Source organism: Daktulosphaira vitifoliae, unplaced genomic scaffold (assembly GCF_025091365.1).
Source record: "Daktulosphaira vitifoliae isolate Bord-2020 unplaced genomic scaffold, ASM2509136v1 Scaffold_1, whole genome shotgun sequence".
Lineage (NCBI taxonomy): Eukaryota > Metazoa > Arthropoda > Insecta > Hemiptera > Phylloxeridae > Daktulosphaira > Daktulosphaira vitifoliae.
Genome location: NW_026099572.1, coordinates 12160389 through 12182196, shown reverse-complemented (window position 1 = coordinate 12182196; position 21808 = coordinate 12160389). Strand labels below are relative to the sequence as shown.

General features: G+C 28.5%; 3 protein-coding genes and 1 long non-coding RNA gene across 4 annotated transcripts in view; 2 read left to right on the top strand and 2 right to left on the bottom strand.

Moving 5' to 3' along the window:
- Positions 1-45: 45 nt before the first annotated feature.
- LOC126896069 (proteasome subunit beta type-1) lies at positions 46-1767 on the bottom strand. The gene is made up of 4 exons (XM_050668516.1): positions 1582-1767; positions 1329-1518; positions 855-1091; positions 46-329 (listed from the first exon to the last, which is right to left on the bottom strand). Exons 1-4 carry the CDS (start codon positions 1647-1649, stop codon positions 156-158), a joined length of 669 nt encoding a protein of 222 aa, XP_050524473.1. The 5' UTR covers positions 1650-1767; the 3' UTR covers positions 46-155.
- Positions 1768-5796: 4029 nt separating this feature from the next.
- On the top strand, positions 5797-6483 carry LOC126896070 (histone H1, orphon-like). Its single transcript, XM_050668518.1, has one exon. The coding sequence runs from the start codon at positions 5804-5806 to the stop codon at positions 6413-6415; it is 612 nt and encodes a 203-aa protein (XP_050524475.1). The 5' UTR covers positions 5797-5803; the 3' UTR covers positions 6416-6483.
- Positions 6484-6956: 473 nt separating this feature from the next.
- On the bottom strand, positions 6957-7648 carry LOC126896071 (histone H1, orphon-like). The gene has a single exon (XM_050668519.1). The coding sequence runs from the start codon at positions 7634-7636 to the stop codon at positions 7025-7027; it is 612 nt and encodes a 203-aa protein (XP_050524476.1). The 5' UTR covers positions 7637-7648; the 3' UTR covers positions 6957-7024.
- A 3452-nt stretch (positions 7649-11100) lies between these two features.
- The window catches only part of LOC126896072 (uncharacterized), a 35530-nt gene continuing 24822 nt past the window's right edge, over positions 11101-21808 (top strand). The window contains exons 1-3 of the long non-coding RNA XR_007701768.1: positions 11101-12138; positions 12644-12772; positions 21113-21330. This is a non-coding gene — a long non-coding RNA (uncharacterized LOC126896072). The remainder of the gene's footprint in view (positions 12139-12643; positions 12773-21112; positions 21331-21808) is intronic.

The following is a 21808-nucleotide window of genomic DNA, read 5'->3' as shown; positions in this document are numbered from 1 at the left end:
TTATTCTTTAGTCACACAGAATGGACATAAAACAAAAATTATCAATTATAATTTGAAATATAAGTGTATTACCAGATTTTTTTTATACCACCATTAGTAAATGATTTTATTAAATAAATTTAAATATAGTATTAATATAATCACAGAAAATTTTTCTAATCTTTACGAAGTTGCATTAAACCAGTTTGGATACCATCTTTTTTAATAATATTGTAAACAACTTCATCTCCAGTGTAAATATCACGTTCTCCAGCAGCTGTGAATGCATCTTTAACTAATTTTAATGCTTCTTCTTCAGATACAGGATTTTCTACTGAGCGATTCCCCAACTATAAAAAAAGTAATTTACTAAATATATTCAAACTAAAATAAGTAATTAGCTTGAAAATTATTTATAATAAAACAAATTCTATTAGGATTTAACTAGTGTAATACTTATTTTATCAATGAAATATTGTATTATCCTACTAAAATGTATTAATTGCACTACTTAAAATTCTTTATATTAAAATTTTGTATTCTTGCAGCAAAAATGAATTAATACATTTTTATTAAATTATTAATCATAATTCTTAGAATAATTTTGTATATTACATAATGTTGGGAAAAATAAAATAAGTAATGATTATTATTTATAAAAGAATAAAACTATTTTGATGGTCTTGATTTATGATTCATCAGTATTCTTCAATCTATCAGTATTAAGTTAGATAATTTTTTAGGAAAAATAAACACTGAGGTCTAAAATATATAAATTAATGAGTTTTCATTTATAAATGTTAATTTGAATAATAAAATTTAAAATAAACCATATAACAGTAACATATATTTTTATAAAAAAAACTAGTACTTACCCAACTATCTAAGAATGGTTGCATAAGAACACCAGAACTACCGCCTGCAGTGTATGATACTTTTTCACAATGGCCAACGGGATCATAACTATAAAGACAGCCTTCACCATTCTCATCAAGGCCTGCAAGAACATTGTAGACGTAGTATGGAAAGAAACGCCGACTGTACAATAATGTAGACAATAACTGAGCAATTGATCCAGGTTGCATTACAGTATTATGATCATACAAGTACGACTAAAATAATTTTTTTTATAATATACCAATTAAATATATGAATGTTATGAATTAATAGATAAAATATTTACTAATAGTAAAATAAGTTGTTTTTCAAACAATTGGTTGAATTAATTACTAATAACTAAGAACTAATAATTGCAAGTGATGTAGAATGATAAATTTGGTAGTAATAACTTTGGTTAGATAAAATTTGTTGATGATTAAGGAAAAATAAATAATTTATATATATATTACCTTCATTTGAGTATGTACAATGTTGGTCAAAGATAATGTATCACACCAACATCCTGTACACCCCAGCACAGACTTATCAGAAAGTTGAAAAAGTTTTGGCTGTTTTCGAGAAAATATCATATATCCTTCACTAAGACGAGTATCTGATGCAACAATCGCAAAGTTCTTGCCACTGATGGCAACAAGAGAACTAATGGTAGATAATTCATATTTATCAATGTAGGTTATAAAAGTAGTATTTTATTTTTTTTACCCTCCATTGCTTGCGTATGGTTCAAAATTTTGAGTTTTTGGTGCTCCGCGATCAATTATAGTATCCATTTTCAAATAAGCGAGAAATTCAAACAACCAAAATTCAAGTAATAACTAAAATTTTTTTAACTAATAATCACTTAGAAGTTTTTACACATTAGAAATGATGAATTGAAAAAATAAACCTATATGTACCATAACCTAAAAATATGCCAAAGAAATGTAACGTTAAAATACAGAATAGATAAGATTTTATCTACTCTATGGTTAAAATGTTAAAAGTTTATACCATTGATAATTGATAAATGATAACTATTTTAGGAAATGTGAAACACTATAAGTGATAATTTGTCATAAAGTATTACCGATTTGTCATTAACAAATTTATTTTGTTTTGCTGTTTTTTTTTCAAACATAATATTTAAATCATACGTGTAGTGTGATTTTTTTATCATAACCTACAATAATAATTTTTTGTTACTTTTGTTTCTCCCTTATACTTTGTAATGTTGTCAACTTTGTTTTTTAAATTAAATACATTAACTGGCAAATCAAAAAGCATATTTCTCAATTAAGTCGTAATTTTTAAGAAACGCTGTGTATCTGTGAATAATTTCGTGGGTTATAGTAAAAAAATCACTAAAATTTTTTATTGTATCAACATAAATTAAATAACTACTCAATATTTTTTGTTGAGTTTTTATAAAAAATGGTTACTTTGTAAAATGTAACGTATTTTCTGAAATTTAAAAAATGAGTTCTTTAAGTGACGATCAAACGATAGGTGAATAGAGGAAATTTATATTTAGCTTTTCGTTGATATTGATCAAGTATACCAGTGGCATTCAAATGGAAAGTGATTAGAGAAATAGATTCCCTCCATTGACTAATCCTTTTTGATATTTTCATTATTTGACATTTTTGAAATTTTATTTATAATAATTCAACTCAAATTATTGAGCATAATTGATATGGAAAAATTATGACCTATTATACACCAAGCAAAAAGAAAACCAACAAACAAGGAAAATAACTTCACGAGTGAAAAGACTACAATTAACGTAACAAAAATTGCCAGTGTAGAAAAGATCTAAATAACAAAAATGCCGTAAATAACATAGTGACAGCTGGTATCAACAACACGATAAAAACAACATCGACGATATCAGTTATCAACTAATATATACACAAACCGCAACAAGCTAAGCCCGACTACTGTATAGTTAAAACCAAGACCTCTAATTATCACTTTAAAGATTGACCCTGCAACGAGTCCGAATTGTCAGCTCATAACTGAAAACGTCGATACATCTGTAAACGTTTCAAACAATACAGCAATCCAAGAAAGCTATGATATATTCATGAAAAATGAAGATTTCAAATTTTTAGTTGTTTATCATTTTTGCGTGACCAAGCTCAAAAATTCTTAATAATTATATAATATATATCAACGCTGTCGTGCAAAATGGACGGAAGACAAATAAATTTTCCTTTTATTCGGGAGTCAATTAAAACATAATATAATAATGAGGTTAAAAAAAAAAAAAATTACAAAATGTTTGTTACGAAAAACTGTTTATTAATACATTATTCTTTGGAATAATATTATAAAAATCTTTGCATTGGCTTTATGAAATTTTGGTCACTAACATATTTAGTGGTTTATTTCTTTGTAAATATTAAACATAGATTTTCTTATTTCTTAGAAGGACGTATGAAAATAATATAACCATGCCGTTATTTTTTCTGTCATTTTGATATCAAAAATACATTTTTTGAGTTCAACGAGGTATACACACTTTGAAATAGCGCCGATATAAATTCCAAAAAATATATAGTGCTTAAAAACTATTTTGTTTTAAACAGGTTACTATCAATCGTTTTATAATTATCAACATGATCTAAAAATATAATTTGTCATAAGATGTGTGTTCCGACATTATTATAAAAATTCTTATAAATTTAATATAGGTCTACTTTTTATTTTATTTTACTGGGCAATTAATGTTGAGTACATGAATATATTTAATTTTTATTCTAAAAATTATTTTAATATTCATTAAAAATTAGTAAAAAAAAAAAAAAAATTTTTAATTTTTAAAATTTATCGTTTTTAAATATAATAATTTTTGAGGGGATTTCCTCCATTTATAGGAAACGAGGCGTGGTTAACTGCCACCGCCGATACCGAACGCAATGCCATCTCTGGAGCGTTTATTCCATTCTCATTTTGGTATGACGTCATCGGAACACCGCAACATAACAAATTGTAAAATATAAATATAAAAAGAAATAAGTAACGCAAAATATTTAGTTATTAGTTTTCTCATAACATATTGGAAAATCCATATATGTATATTGATTTTTCAATATTTTATGACACAGCTTTTAAATATTAACTCATTAAAAAAAAAAAAATCCAATCATTATTACCCAAAGTTTTAAGTAATAATGCGAATATTTTTCAAATGAATCTGATTATTGATAAAAGCAAATACATTTTTTTTTTACTCAGTTTCTTCAAGGGCTGAAATTTAATAATAATATACGAGGGTTAAAATATGTTATTATGGTTAAATTTTAAACAAGGCCTTTGAATTATTAATCGTCTAAGTCTGTGTTTATTAGATACAGAGCTGCGTGGTATTACCTAATGCGTATTATCCCCCCAGTCCTTTAACGTGTTTGATTTGTAAAACTGAATAATTTTCAACAAATAACATAATCCTGGTGAAAATATCTTCAACTGTAAAAAGTATTTTTTGATAATATTTTTATAAAACAGATTGAAAACTTCAAAAGTTATTTTAATCAATAACTCATGATTTTTAAAGTAAAAATTAATTACAGTATAATTTATTTTATGATTAATACATTTTTTTGATATTCCGTTAAGGTAATTTAACTATTAACCTAATGAACAGTTCTTATAAACTATTGGCTACTCTATTTCAAGTTAAATTACAATGTTTTTTTCAAAAATGTTTGTAAACAAAGGGTTAATTATTTTAATTAAGCGAAACCCAATGCATCATTACATATTTAGATCTAAGCTATTTTTTAGTAATACGAAATTTAACTACTATAACTTTATAAATATTGGATAGCCAAAAAAAAACATACTCATAAATGTAGTATTCTGTATATTGTCATAAAGGCGATAAGGCCCATCGCTAGATAAAGTCAGTGTGTGCTTGACCCTCCGCCGTGCTGGGCCCCGGAGCGTTGAGTGATCGGTCATTTTTGTCTGTTTAAAGAATGTTGTTTTTTTTTAATTGTCGTATTAATAAATTATAATTATATTTACGAAAAGTACTTTTCATGTGTAGTTGTATATATTTTTATTAATATTTTACACTACATTAAAAAAAATATTAAAAATCTAAAGACATAATTTCTACCCACTGATTGTTGTATTAATTGAAATATATATTTTTGAAATTATCGAATTTAATTATAAAACATGATTTTACACAATCTACTTAGATTTTATTAATATAGCAATGTAATTCATTATAAATGAAATTATATTGAATATAATCAGCTATGGTACATCACCAATATTCAATAACAAAGGCCAATATTAACTTTACTACGCAGTTGTTAATTTATGTAAACTGTGTGATTTGCTTATATCATTGAAAAATGTTATGACAGCATTATTTTTTTAAATCAATATAAAAATTAGCATGAAATTAATGAAAAAAAAATGGTTAGCTGTTTATTATTAATTTAATATGTCTACTACCTTTTTTAGGAATAAATTTAATTTATAACGTTGAAAAATATTGTTTCAAAAATCTCTAAATACGTCAAATCGGAATCAATATTACTCGTCATGCTCTTCGCTAAGACCATTATTAAAATTTAAAATAGTTTGAGATCACTTGTAAAATACAAATTAAGGTAAACATTTAGTTATTCGAATTTTTGTTAGCATTGAAATCTACTCCTAAGTTGGTCTATTATTGAAACAAAAATTTATATTAATATTAATTAAAATGGAATTAGCTATTTATTTATTTGAAAGTTTATCTGTGTAATTTAATACGTTATGACACTGGGATCTGAATTATACAATAATATATAAAAATAATACTTTATAAAAACATAATTTAATACAAATAAGTTCAATATGGTACTGAAAAACAGTGAAATACGATATTTTGTATGTTTACTAGTCGGTACGGTCGCTAGTATATATTGAGTCAACTGTTGTATACATGCTTATACGTCGAGTATTTATTGCGTTCTTTATTTATTTCCAAGCTTTTCGTTGTTTGAACATCGTTATGGTACGAACAGCTTCTCAAATAGTGGTCAAATTTTCTCAAAAAAATATGGCACCTTCGAAAGCGAAAAAAGTTACGGCTTCTCATCCAACTACAGCCACGATGGTTCTAGAAGCTTTGAAAGAATTGAAAGAAAAAAAAGGATCTTCGATTATAACCATTAAGAAATTTTTAAATGCCAACTATAAGGTAGATACTACTAAATTGGGGCCGTTCATTAAAAAATTCCTTGTGACTGCAGTTGCCGATGGTCAAATATTACAAACCAAAGGTAAAGGTGCAAATGGTCATTTCAAGTTACCAAGCCAAGTTATAAAAAAGGTAAACAGTAAAAAAATTAATGAAAAGAAAATTCCCGTTGTTAAAAAATTATCCACAACCAAGAAGTCCAAATTGATTAAACATCCTGCCAAAATAATAAAGATTCCATCTGTGAAAGAGCCATCATCTAAGATTAAGAAGACTACTACTAAAGCGAAGAATTCATTGGCTACTATTGTTAAGCTTCCCAAATCCAAGAGAGTTGTATCAATTTCTAAATGAATAATTTAAATACCTCTCCCTTTTCTACTTAAAACGGTCCTTTTCAGGACCACCATTAACATTACTAATTAATGATACGCTAATAGAATCTTTTTAGCTAACGTACTAACTAGTAAATGCATTTTGAAATGAATTAGGTTTAGTAAACGTACCAATTAGTAAACACCAAGTCATTGATGGTGGTGCCTGTTTTCTTGAAAATTATAAAAATAATAATAATATATATTTTTTTAACCTGGTTAATAATTATCTTGAAAAACTAGATCAAATCAGTTAAAAATAAATGCTAATAATAATAATATAATTTATGTAATCAGTAATTTTTTTGCATGACTAATATGTTGTTTATTAGTTAAAATAACATGAGTTATTTAACAATATTCAATGAAATAGTATATTTTTTCAAATAGTTATTAACTTCTATTTTTGGATTGCTATGTTTAACTTATTTTTAATTTATTTATATAATTTAAACTTTGTATAATTTTTTTTTAGTGTAAATTTAACATAAATTAATGGAAAATCTTCGACTTTCAATTAATTAGTAATGTTAATGGTGGTCCTGAAAAGGACCGTTTTAAGTAGAAAAGGGAGAGGTATTTAAATTATTCATTTAGAAATTGATACAACTCTCTTGGATTTGGGAAGCTTAACAATAGTAGCCAATGAATTCTTCGCTTTAGTAGTAGTCTTCTTAATCTTAGATGATGGCTCTTTCACAGATGGAATCTTTATTATTTTGGCAGGATGTTTAATCAATTTGGACTTCTTGGTTGTGGATAATTTTTTAACAACGGGAATTTTCTTTTCATTAATTTTTTTACTGTTTACCTTTTTTATAACTTGGCTTGGTAACTTGAAATGACCATTTGCACCTTTACCTTTGGTTTGTAATATTTGACCATCGGCAACTGCAGTCACAAGGAATTTTTTAATGAACGGCCCCAATTTAGTAGTATCTACCTTATAGTTGGCATTTAAAAATTTCTTAATGGTTATAATCGAAGATCCTTTTTTTTCTTTCAATTCTTTCAAAGCTTCTAGAACCATCGTGGCTGTAGTTGGATGAGAAGCCGTAACTTTTTTCGCTTTCGAAGGTGCCATATTTTTTTGAGAAAATTTGACCACTATTTGAGAAGCTGTTCGTACCATAACGATGTTCAAACAACGAAAAGCTTGGAAATAAATAAAGAACGCAATAAATACTCGACGTATATGCATGTATACAACAGTTGACTCAATATATACTAGCGACCGTACCGACTAGTAAACATACAAAATATCGTATTTCACTGTTTTTCAGTACCATATTGAACTTATTTGTATTAAATTATGTTTTTATAAAGTATTATTTTTATATATTATTGTATAATTCAGATCCCAGTGTCATAACGTATTAAATTACACAGATAAACTTTCAAATAAATAAATAGCTAATTCCATTTTAATTAATATTAATATAAATTTTTGTTTCAATAATAGACCAACTTAGGAGTAGATTTCAATGCTAACAAAAATTCGAATAACTAAATGTTTACCTTAATTTGTATTTTACAAGTGATCTCAAACTATTTTAAATTTTAATAATGGTCTTAGCGAAGAGCATGACGAGTAATATTGATTCCGATTTGACGTATTTAGAGATTTTTGAAACAATATTTTTCAACGTTATAAATTAAATTTATTCCTAAAAAAGGTAGTAGACATATTAAATTAATAATAAACAGCTAACCATTTTTTTTTCATTAATTTCATGCTAATTTTTATATTGATTTAAAAAAATAATGCTGTCATAACATTTTTCAATGATATAAGCAAATCACACAGTTTACATAAATTAACAACTGCGTAGTAAAGTTAATATTGGCCTTTGTTATTGAATATTGGTGATGTACCATAGCTGATTATATTCAATATAATTTCATTTATAATGAATTACATTGCTATATTAATAAAATCTAAGTAGATTGTGTAAAATCATGTTTTATAATTAAATTCGATAATTTCAAAAATATATATTTCAATTAATACAACAATATGTAACAAAAATACATAATTGAACCCACATATCAAAAAAAATTAAAAAACAGCGAATATGTATTCGAAAACTATGGTTTAAATCCGGATCCCAGCCAGAAAATTATTTATAAGTACATCTTTTATAATTCAATATTTTTAAATAAATAAATATATTATATTAAATTATTAGACCACTTTAGCTGAAGACCATTTTGGTTTCAGGAAAAATAGAGGCATTAGAGAGACGATAATATGCTTAAGAATAATCATAGAGAAAATGTTTAGAATCAACAAATCACTGTTTATTGCCTTCTTAGATCTGGAGAAGTCCTTCGATAATGTTAAATGGACAAAACTATTTAAGATTATGGAAAACATTGAAATAGACTATAACGATATAAAAATTATACATAATCTGTATATCAATGAAATCGCAGTTATAAAAGCTAAAAAAGGTAACAACGTGATGGAGGATAAAATTGCCAAGGGGGTATGACAAGGGCGCAATCTATCACCTATCTTATTTAATCTATATACAGAAGAAGCCTTAAAAGAAGTAAGGAAAGAAAATATTGGAGGAGTAAAGATAGGAGGAATGTGCAAATGTTACGTTTTGTGGACGATATTGCTGTAATCGGAGAAAGTGAAAAAGACATAACTAACATACTCGAAAAAATTAACGACACGCTTAAAGAACACTACATGAAAATAAACCAACGAAAAACAAGATCCTTATATGTAGCAAACAGTACATTTATGCAAATATAACTTTAGATGGAATATTGCTGGAGACAGTTCAAAGATTCACATACATGGGGAACAAAATTACAAGCGATAGGAAAAGCCATACAGGTATAGTGTGTAGAATTGCGCAGGCCAAACAAGCCTATTATAAAAAGAGAAATCTTTTTATTTCAAACAGAATAAGTCTGGACACCAGGAAAGCACTTATAAAAAGCTTTGTGTGGAGTGTAGCTCTCTATGGAGCAGAGACTTGGACAATAATGAAGGCTGAAAAAGCCAAAATAGAAGCCTTTGAAGTATGGTGTTGGAGAAGAGTGTTAAAAATTTCATGGACGGAAAAGATAAAAAATGATGAGGTTTTCAGGGGAATGAATATCTAAAAATCAATATGGAATAGGTTAAAACTGAGGAGGAAAGCGTGGATCGGACACGTAATAAGGAATAGTCCTTGGATAACCACAATAATAATCGGAGGGAAAAATCGAAGGAAAACCTGGAAGAGAAAGGCTCAGAACTCCATTTCTGAAGTAAGTGATGGAAGATACCGGAATAGGAACATACTGGGAGATAAAGAGGATTATAAGCGACATAGACAAGTGGAGAGAAACATCATTAATCATTTAACCAGTCTTCGTATTGGAAAAAAAAAATGCAATTTAAAAATAGTAGACTAAAAATAAAATAGACATCTTATTATTAAACTTAAAAACCAATTCAATTTTTTTTAAATTATTCATGTGTCATAGATTTTAAAATAAGTGGGCTAAATATTTTATTATAGTAATTTAATTAAGAATTATACGTCTCCTAGGTTACAATAATATATTGTTAATATTTGGACGAGTTGTAAGTTTTTAATTAAAGTATAAATATATTTTTTCTAAATGTAATTTATTGTACACATAACATTGAATTTGTTTTAGTGAAAAATTAAGAAATCAAGTTGAATAAAGTATTAAACTGATATTGGCTCTACTATATAAACTAGTGAATACTATTTATTTTGTGTATTATTTGGATTCTTTTTAACATAAACGAAGAAGGTTAGTGAATTTATTAACACAAATATTACATTAGTCAATTTTAATATCAAAATATTTCTAAAGAGTTTTTTAATCGAGCTAATAAAATATTGTTCAATACTTGTAACAGTTGTATTTGTTAGTGCAAATTTATATGCTTTTGATTAAGTCATTCTAAAGAAATCTATTTGAGAGCATAAGGAAAAAGTAATTGATATTTTTTTATCCAAAAAAAAAAAACACGTCTATTTATATATATTAAACAATGTTCTCAGATTTCTATTTTAATTAAATACCAGTCTATATTTAAAACATAACATTAAAATAAGTAGGGCGTTGTCTTAATACGGGCGGTTACACACTTAGAGGTTATTTTCAATATGTAGTTTGCTTTTGTTATATATATATATATATATAACTAGCAATGATCTTTATACAAATTGCTAGTTTTGTATCTCATAATAAATAATAATGTATATCATTATTGTTTTTAATTTTTAAATAAAATAACACATAATTTATTTATACCGACGCAAATATCATGTGAGTAAAATATTCACTAAGACTGTCAATTAATTCTAGAAATTTCGACGGCCACAATTTAATCTTAAATTTGAAAAATATTTATAACTTTGGCTAGTTACTATGGCATAGTTTTTATTGTTTGTTGTGTTTATCTTGTTTAATAGTTAAATAAATAAATTTAATAAAAAATAGTTTTAATTTTAAGTTTCAATGCTTAAGTTGTGTTTATTAAATGCTAATTAACTAAAAGTAAATTAAAATTGTGATCTTTAGATTTGTCCACTTACAACCTTAATTGCAATAATCTAATGTGCTCATATCTGGACTCATTTTATCAATTATAATATAAGGTATAAATAAAATATAACATTTTTAAATAAAATTATGGTAAAATTAAAAATATATATTTATAATTTAAATGAACATAGTGCACTATGTTATCATGAAATGAAAACTTTATTCTTACTTACAATTCTTGATTGGTCATCTTATGTTTTAGCTTCGATGCTCAGGTTGAATCGAAATTAACCTACTTAGAACCAGTGTTGAGAAGGAACTAGTTCCAAAAGGAACGGATTCCTGGAACGAGTTCTTTTTGAAGGAACGATGCTAGGAACTGCTTCCTTTTAAAATAAAGGAACGAGGAAAATGAACAAATTCCATTTTTTAAGGAACGTGAACGGAAATTACAGTTCCTAAAATTTTTTATAAACATGTTTTAGTGTAGTTTTCTTCGTATCTAGACATTAAAATATTATGGTATTTTTAGTTGACTTTTGACAATGGAAGTCCCCTATATACCCAGCCGAGATCGTAGGCTGTTTAAATGAATCAATTGATTATAGATAGAGTTATTATCACATGTAGGTATACAGTAAATATTTAATATATGTGTACATATATTAAATAATGCACCGAATATTATCGTCGTTTCTTGTTAACTAATTTATGTTAAAGTTTTGGGTTTTCTGATTTATTATTTCTAACTTATATGTAGACAATAGACATTGGTCGCGTTGACACAAGTCGTTAGCATTTACTACCTGCTTATAAATATAATTTTCGAATACTTTTAGATAAGGAATACTACAAATTTGTTTTGTATTCGACTGCTGATGAAAATCATTGATGACCGTTATCATGATCTCATTGCCACAATTTTTTAAATAACTTATAAAAGGAACGAAGAGTGGAACGAGTTCTTATTTTGGAGGAACTGGATCTGGAACAAGTTCCTTCTTAATATAAAGAATTAGGATCTGGAACGAGTTCATATTTTAGAAAATGAACGGGGACCGGAACGAATTCCATTTAAAAAGGAACTTTCCCAACACTGCTTAGAACTAATTACTAAACATATAGACTGTAATCAGAGAATAAATTTTACTTTTAATCACCTGAAAAATAAAAAAAGTTAGTTATTGCCTTATTCGTTGTGCATATCGATATGATTTATAAAACATATAATTTAATATTTACAATATTTAAATTAATACGTTAATTCAGAAAGTAAAATTTTACTTAAAATAAACAAATTAATAATTCTTTACAATATTACATTTTTATTTAGTATAAAAATATTGTTTTATTTGTCTTTAAATAATATATTTAAATGTTCTAGTAAAAAACTGTTAATTCATTCTTTGATATTCCTTTTTTTCAAAATAATAATAATAAATAAGTTACTTGGAATATGATGGGGTTATATATTAATGACATTTAAAAATATTGGGAAGTGTCACAAATGAGTGGTTTCTTCCATCAAAATGTATTCATGTAATTTATTTTTACTTTTATCATATATGCTTATTGTACTCGCAGTACAGTCAGGTGGTTCTTAAAATTAATGTAAAATTTAAAAATTATACAATCTCACTTAGTTTCAATACTTATAAAAATGAGTTACGCAATGTTTCAGGTAAATCAGAAAAAATTAACCCATACCACAAAAGGCCTAAAGTTTCAAAATTCAAAAATGTAGGATAATCGTACATTTTTCAAAGTTTTTTTAGTTTAGCGCGTGAAATAATGGATTCACAACAAAATTGTAAGAATAACAGTTGTTTAAAATAATATTTTACACAAATTATATTCTGAAAAATTTTTTGATTTACTTATTATTGATGTATAAAAAGACAATATATATATAATTTTGTTGTTAAAAACCCACAAAATAAAGTGAATGTTAGTTATAGTTTTTAACTCTTGGTAATTTTAGCTTCGATGCGAAGCTGAAAAGGTATTGATTTTACTATGATGTGTTTTTTTTTTTTTGTGTCTATTACCACTTATTCTCAGGTCTCACCAAACAGATTGCTTTTAACGATACGTCAAAAGATCACAAATCGTATCTAGTCGAAGACATTACCCTTAAAAATTGAAAAAATTTCCTTCGTTCCCCGTAAATGGGGGAAACCTCCAAAAAAATTACAAATTTTAAAATTTCTAATTTTCGAAATTGTTTCAATTTTTTTTACTTAAAACTGCCATAACTTTTTTAAAAATGACCAAATCAATATGATTTTTTTTAAGGATGTACGATGTCATTTGATATATTTTTTTTATAAATCTGACCCTTTATCTGCCCACAGGGGGAATTTGAAATGACAACTTTTTCAACGTAACTTTTGAAAGTGTGAATTACTGTGAAAATTCTCGAATTTATTTTTTACATTTTTAACTTTATAATGCTATAACTTATTAAAAAGTGTATGGATCAACACAATTTTTTTATGAGAAATAATATTTATATCCTTTTTTCATTCGACATACTTTATCTTAATCAGGATATTAATAAGGAAATAGTAGGTGATGAGCTTTTGGAAGAATCCTCCAATTTTTTAAAATTAAACACTATCTAAAGATTTGTTTCGAAGCGTTATTTTTGATAGTGATTTTAATCACTATCAGATATCATTATACTTGATCCAACTATGCTACGTCACCACTGTGCCGTGACCCTCCAGTGCTGGGTTTTTGTATTTTATCATAACAGCAATGTTTAATCTTCAATGAACTTTTATCAAACCATCAAGTGACAATTTATTACAAGAATGACTAAAAAGACGATAAAGTCTTTATCAAATCCTTAATCAAAATTACTAATATTTGTCCTAACTATACATTTTTCAGGTTATTGTTTTCATTAGTTCTACAGCGTCCGTATGATCATTTTTAGATCGTATACATTTTAATGTTTTACAATAATTGTGATATTTTAACATTTTTTTAATACATGTTCTGGCCTATGTTATATCGAACGGGCGCTAAACTTCATGACGCTTATCTTATATTGTATTTTTATCTAAAGCCAGTACACCGCGAGACATTGTTCGGTGCGTTACGAGAAATATAAAAAAAATATAATAAACATAAATTTGAGCGTACGAATAATTTTTATTGAGTTAATAATATTCCCGCTCACCCCCCAACAATACATATAAAAATGGCTTCATGAAAAACTTTACGAAAAGATACATTTATATTTTTGATTAGTTTCCCGTCAAACCAAATTATTGGTAGTGAATTACCGTCAATAAGACAAGTAATATCGGTTTTTTTTTTAATATTCGTCATGTTAACCTGAGCACACTTGAATGCTCTAAACTGACAATAAAAGATATAAGCATTTTTTGGCAAAAAGCGCGTATACCTATCAGTGCTGAACAGTATTGTATAAAAAAACTTCAAAAATATTACGACGAATGGGAAATTTACAAAAACTGCAATACAGAAAATCTGACACTCAAGCAAAAAAAAAAAAATATATGAAGAATTTATTTCAAAACTAAATGATTTGTTTGACATTGTTTAAGTTGATGCTCTTAATTCAATGTCATTACAAGAAAATAGAGATTTTTTATTAATGCAAAGACAAAAAGGAAGTCCGGGTAATATGTTAGGAGTTGATTTGAATATTGCACAAAAAAAAAAAATAGCCATTGAAAAGTTAAAGATGTCCGAAAAAAGTCGTAAAATAAGTTATGACGAGATACAGTCATTGCTATCTCCATCATTCCGTTTTGTACCTTAGTACCGTGCTCACGTAAATCGCTACTTAGCATCAAAACTGTTATTAATTAACTTCAGTTTAGTGTAGTAAGTTCAGTTAATAAATATTAAAATTAACATAAATTCCTAAGTGCAAGTGTCAAGTGCTAGTGAACCGCCAGTACCGTTTTACGGGCTAGCCCGTTCATCGCTGCCACTTCAACCGCAGGATCAAACCAGATAATAACGACCCAGGCTTCTAGCACTGGTTAGTTTATTTTATAATTAGATTAAGTTAGTTTATAAGTTAGTGTTTTAGTTTAATATAAGTATTAGTTTTAAACGTCTAGTCCCATGACTAGATCCAAAAAGGGCCGTAAGAGACCCAACACCCCCTCATCCTGCTCAACCGAAACTAAGGAAACAACCATCACCAAAAAAGAAAAACCCAATAAAAATTCACCCTCAAATACTTCGTACTCCGATTCAATGTACTTGTCGTACGACTCCGACGTGGCGTCAGAACATCAAGTTATTTTTCCAACCAAACCTACCTCATCAAATTCAGACTATCAAACAGCAAACAAAAATCTATACATCAGAAAAATTCCACCCATCTTTATATCAACATTCTCAGACTGCCGCAAAATCGCTCACATCCTCAACAAAAATCCAAAATTCGACAGCTCCATAACTTCTGCTAAATCTACATCGGACAACCAAATAAATATATGGACAGCTACAATAGATTAATTCCGACTCATACAACACGTACTCACCGAATATTCGATCAAATTTCATACGTTCTATCTTTCAGAAAACCGCAAACTGAAGGTTGTAGTTAAAGGAATACCAACAGAAATTACAAACGAAGAAATTATCGACGAATTACAAAACCAGAATTTCGAACCGATTTTAGTCAAACGTTTCGGCCACCCGGGCAAACCCATGCCGATCTGCCTGGTTATTTTAAAACACAACTTAAAGGCCAAAAAAATTTTCGAAATGACGTCACTATTTTTTGTCAAAACCACCGTAGAAACCTACATAAAAACTGGTCACTCACAGTGGTTTTCCTGTCAACGCTTCGGCCACGGGTCAAGAAACTGTGGTAATACGCCATGCTGTGGGGATCAACACACGGCAAACTACTGAGGTTGCCCGTTTTACACTCATGTAGCGAGCATAACACCGAAAAGTGTACTACGTTCTGCACCATCGCAAACTACAAACCAAATACAAAATCCACCAATAACCAACAACACGTTTTATATGCAAAAGCAGCAGGATCAAACGCAAAATCAACTCCACTCAACAATATCAACATGCTTATCCAATTATTGACAGAATTAATGACAACAATTTTAAATTCAGACGACCCGAAAACTCAAATACCAGCTATTATCAATTCATTTATAAAAATACTATCTCACCAAAATGAATAACGTTGAAATGAAAATTATAATATGGAACGCTAACGGATTGCAACACAAAATCAACGAACTCCATACGCTCTTCATCAAAACCAAACCAAATGTAGCTCTAATTTGCGAAATAAAACATAATCCAAAAATTCGTGTCAAAATACCAAATTATCACCTATACCGAACGGACAACGTTAACGACAAGAACTGCAAAGCGCACGGAGGAACCGCGATTTTTGTACACCGCAGATTAATCCACCGAGAAATAAAATTGAACACCGAAATCGCTTCAACTAGCATCGAAGTTTCATTCACCAACAGAAAAGTTATGATCACCGCAGTTTACAAGAAACCGAATACACAGATTAGCATAAACGACCTGAATATTTTGACATCATCTGACTGGTTTATTGTTACATGAGACTTCAATGCGAAACACCCACGTTGGAACAGTCGCTGTAGTAATCCGGCCGGCAACAAAATCTACAACCACATGAACAACTCGGATTACAATATTACCGCACCAACCACGCCAATGTTCTACCCGAGGATCCCCGTACATAGACCGGACGTTCTGGACATAATTATTAATCGCCTCCCGCAAAAGCCATTCTATTGCTAATAAAAATCTTTAACAGCTGTTTACGACACAGTTACTTTCCGCTCGCATGGAAATCCACCACTATAATTACAATACCAAAACCAGGAGAAGACCACAACGTTGCAGTCAACTATAGACCGATATCGCTGCTGTCGTTACTATCGAAAATCTATGAAAGAATAATACTAGGATTTTTAAAAGAAGTTATAGTACCGAAAATTCGCGACAAACAGTATGCATTCAGACACAATAACTCGACAACTCATCAACTAGTTAAATTAGTGGATAAACTGTGTTGTAATGCGAACAACCGCAAGAAAACTGCAGCCGTCTTCCTTGATGTCGAAAAAGCGTTCGACTGTGTCTGGCACGAAGGTCTACTCCGCAAATTATTCAAATTGAACAATCCGATAAAGTTAATCCAAATAATAAAATCATTCATTAGCAATAGAACCTTCAGAGTCAGAATAGAAAACATTGTCTCGTCAGCAAGACCGATCATCGCTGGAGTACCGCAAGGTAGCTGTCTATCTCTACTTCTATACCTGGTGTACACTAACGATATCCCGTCAAGCGACCAAGTCGCCACTTTACTATTTGTCAACGACACAATGTTATACGCATCAGACATCAACCACAACCGGGCAATAATCAAGTTACAAAAACATCTCAACGTAACAATAGAATGGTTCAAGACTTGGAAACTTAAAGTAAACCCATTGAAAACAATGGCGGTCATATTCAACAGAAAACCAAACAATGTACGTATAAAAATCAATATTGACGACATCCAAATACAAAGGAATAACCAAGCAAAATACCTCGGTGTCACTCTCGACCATAAACTCAAATTCAACAAACACGTATTAGAAGTATTACAAAAAGCCAATCGCTGCAGAGGGGCACTCTTCCCTGTACTGATCAAACACAGCCCGCTTCCGATGAAAACAAAAATCAACATTTACAAAATGTACATCAAGCCAATAATAACTTACGCCGGTCCAGCATGGGCATCAAACGTAACAAGTACAAATTGGAAGAGGATTGAAGCAACACAAAACATCAACCTCCGATACATTACAAAATCTCCGATGTTCGTGTCAAATCATACCATCCGATAATCAGCAAATACCACGACAATAAAAGACCAGATTAGAGAAGATACAGTACGATTCTTTCATAAAAACAGCCGTTCAACGCATGAACACATCAATGAACTTGAAAGGGAAATACAAACACCAACAGCAACGTTAACTACAAGGAAAACGCAACCAATCACATGGATACAATAAAATAGTAAGTACAAAGTAATCATAAATTTTACATAACTTGTTATAGGTACCCGCTTGACAAAAGTAAATAGGCTTCACGCCGTCCACCAGCAAAAGCAAAAAAAAACAGTCATTGAGTTAGTTTAATGTTGTTTTAGAATTATTATTTAATAATTAAGTATGTATTTTAGCTGCGCAAGTAGAAATGTGCTCGTCATTATAGTCTGACGTTACTGAAGATGATTTTAACAAGCCTAGACCGTCTAAAATGTACGTTAAATGACCAACTATTATTACGCCAAAATTTGCAGCTGCACTCGATAAATGTAAAATTAGTGATAGAGATGCAGTTCATATATTATTTTCAATAGCAGAGGCATTATGTGACGATGTTGAAAAATTAATTATAAATAGATCTTCAATTCGAAACTCATGTATATGTTTCCGTAAAGAACGCGCTGAAAAAATCCGTAATAATTATTTGGTAACTATTAAAGATTCCGTTGTCATTCATTGGGATAGTAAGCTTTTACCTTCATTAATAGGACAAAAAAAGTGTTGATAGACTTTCCATTATTGCTTAATGTAATGGTAAGAGTCAATTACTAGGAGTTCCAGCAATTGATACGGGAACAGAGGTTGATCAGGCTGATGCTATTTTTCATATACTTATTAATTGGTGTATTATAGAAAATTTACAGGCTTTTTGCTGTGATACTACGGCTTCAAATGTGGGTAGATTGAAAGGTACTTGCGTGTTATTAGAAAATTACTTAGAACGTAATATTTTGTATTTACCATGTCGACACCACATATACGAGATAGTATTAAAAATGTGTTTGAAGTTAAATTATGTCTATTATGTGGTCCTGATGTACCAATATTTAAACGATTTCAATAAAATTGGGGAAATATAGACACTAACAAATTTGAGTCAGGTATAATGAACGACTTTGTAAAAAAAACATTAAATGATGTAACTATTTTTGCAAATAACTATTTGTTTAACAAACAACCCAGAGAAGATTAGTTTTTTGAACTAAAAATTATTTTACTTGGTAGAGTTCCCCTAAGGGGAGTTTTCTTTAGACTTCCGGAAGTTATCCATCATGCTAGATGGATGGTAAAAGTTTTATATTGCTTAAAAATATTTATATTCCGAAACCAATTAAATTTAACCCATAAAGAAGAACTATCAATAGCTAGTATTTGTATATTTATTATTAGATTATACATAAGAGCTTGGGTTAGGCACTAAACTTAAGTGCACCACTTACTTCTAATGCACTATACCAAGATTTAAATTTTTAAAAAAACTTAGTAAATTATCAGTCAATAGATAAAAATATATCAGAAGTTACAGTTAAAAAAATGTGTGGTCATTTATGGTATCTATCGCCATAGTATAAGCCTTATACTTAAAACTTAAAACTTGAAATATTTGAACAAGATATTAAAAATCAAGATTTTATTCATTTTCCAACAATGCTTGAATATAAAAATAATTCCAATATAGATTGCACAGTGTTTTTAAGTTTTTTGTCCGATCTCAGCGAAGAATTTTCCAAGAGATTCAAAGACTTTGCAGAAATTAGAAAACTTTCGCAATTTTTAAAAAATCCTTTTGAAGTTTCTCAAACAGGAGAATGGTTTGACGTAGCTACGAAATTGTTCCAATATCCAGAATCTTCACTTCAAATAGAAATTATTGAATTGCAAGAAGATATTTCATTGCAACAATACAAAACTGCATCTACTGAAGATTTTTGGACAAAGCATATTTTAGATAAGTACATTAACTGTAGAAAACTGGCTATAAAATTAGCTACCATGTTTGGCTCCACATACATATGTGAAACTTCGTTCTCCAAAATGACGTTTTTAAAGAATAAATATCGTTCAAGATTAACTGATCTCCACCTTGAAAACACTCTGCGCATATGTTGCTCTCCGAGAGTACCAAATTTCAAAAAATTAGCTCAGGACAAGAAATGTCATTTTTCTCATTAAAATAAGTAAAGTAAATTTTTATGTATAAATTTGTATTTTTATTATTTTATTAATTTAAGTTTTATACTTTCATAATTTATATTATATTAAATAATTTGTCTTAAACTATGTTTGTAATACAAAAATAAACATATTTAAGTTTTATCTGGCCCTCAAAATTTTTTTTTCAAATTATTTGGACCGCCATGGAACCTAATTGCCGACTCCTGGTATAAGGTATTATCACTTTTTAATTCTAATGTTCCATTTGATAAAAAAAGAAAAATTATAGCTGCCCTAAAAATCCATACAGATGATAATGTACCAAAAAAATATTTATTGAATACAAAAGAAGCTATTGGAATATTAAATAAAAATCTTGAAGATGTTATTTGTGGAAAATTAATGCAATTTTTCAAACGTTTTAATATAGATACTAGTTTTCTCACTATTGTCCTATCATTATGAAGCACTGATAAAAATTTTAAGATATAAATAGACCTTATTAATAGCATTAATGTAGTAAATGATATAGCTGAAAGGGGTGTTAAACTAATGGAGGAGTTTAATACGAAAATAACAAACGATGAAAAATAAAAACATTATTTGCTTTAAATAGTAAATGATTACCACAGTAAATATCCAGATTTCAAAAAGAGTACTCTTTTAGATAATTAGTTGAATGATTAATTTTTAGTTTTTATGTTTGATGTGTTTTTGTAAAATTTTTTCGTATTATAAAATTAACACTGAATTTACTTTATTTTGTGAGTTTTTAACAACAAAATTATATATATTGACTTTTTATACATAAATAATAAGTTCTTCTTCTTCTTCTTCCTCGCCTTAATCCCAACTACTTGGGGTCGACCACTCTTATCCTAAACTTCCACTTGACACGATTTCCCACATCATTTACGCTTACATCAACTGTCCTCAAATCGCATTCAATAACATCCCTCCATCTCTTTTTTGGTCTTCCTCTAACTCTTCTTCCTTCAACATTTATTTCTATAACTGTTCTTAGATTTCAAGTTTAAAATTCCATGATACCTTTCTACTGGGAAGGATCGAACATCATGGGCTAACACCATTTACGTAACTACTTACAGGACATTGGAAACAGGACAGCGTGAATTTTTGGATGATACAATGGATAAACTGCATGTAGATGGTTCAATGAAGAATCATAGCAAAACACATACTCAAACTACCAAAAATTTTTTTTTCTTCAAAGACAGTTTAGAAGAGTACCTACTTAAGTATTAGCCAAAGTGATAGAAATAATTTCCTAAAGAATAGTTACAATGATAGGATAAGCGATAGTTTTGTAAGTATCTATAGTAATATTAATAGCAGTATAAATAGATTTAGTTGTAATGTTATAATAAGAAAAAAATAGAAATTCTACCCTTCAAATAGTATTAAGAACGAATTATACTCATACAACAATAAACATACCTACGATTGTGATCGATAAAAAATGAGAAGAAATCACTCCGCTTCAACGCAACCATACACCAAAAAATACTAGTGAAATGAGAAACGACGATTTTGATGAAAATGATAATAAAATATTGAATACATTAATTATTAAAAACAAAAATAAAAATATTTAGAAGTAACAATTAGAGTAAAAAAAGAGCACACAAAGACTTCAGCATTAGCTTATAATTCTTTTAACACGAACATAACACAGTCAAATAATAACCTTTCAACCCCACAGTATGAAAATATTAATACAATATCTCAAGAAAACACCACATTAATAGATAATCCCCTCGACTTATGATAGTGATTTTAATCAC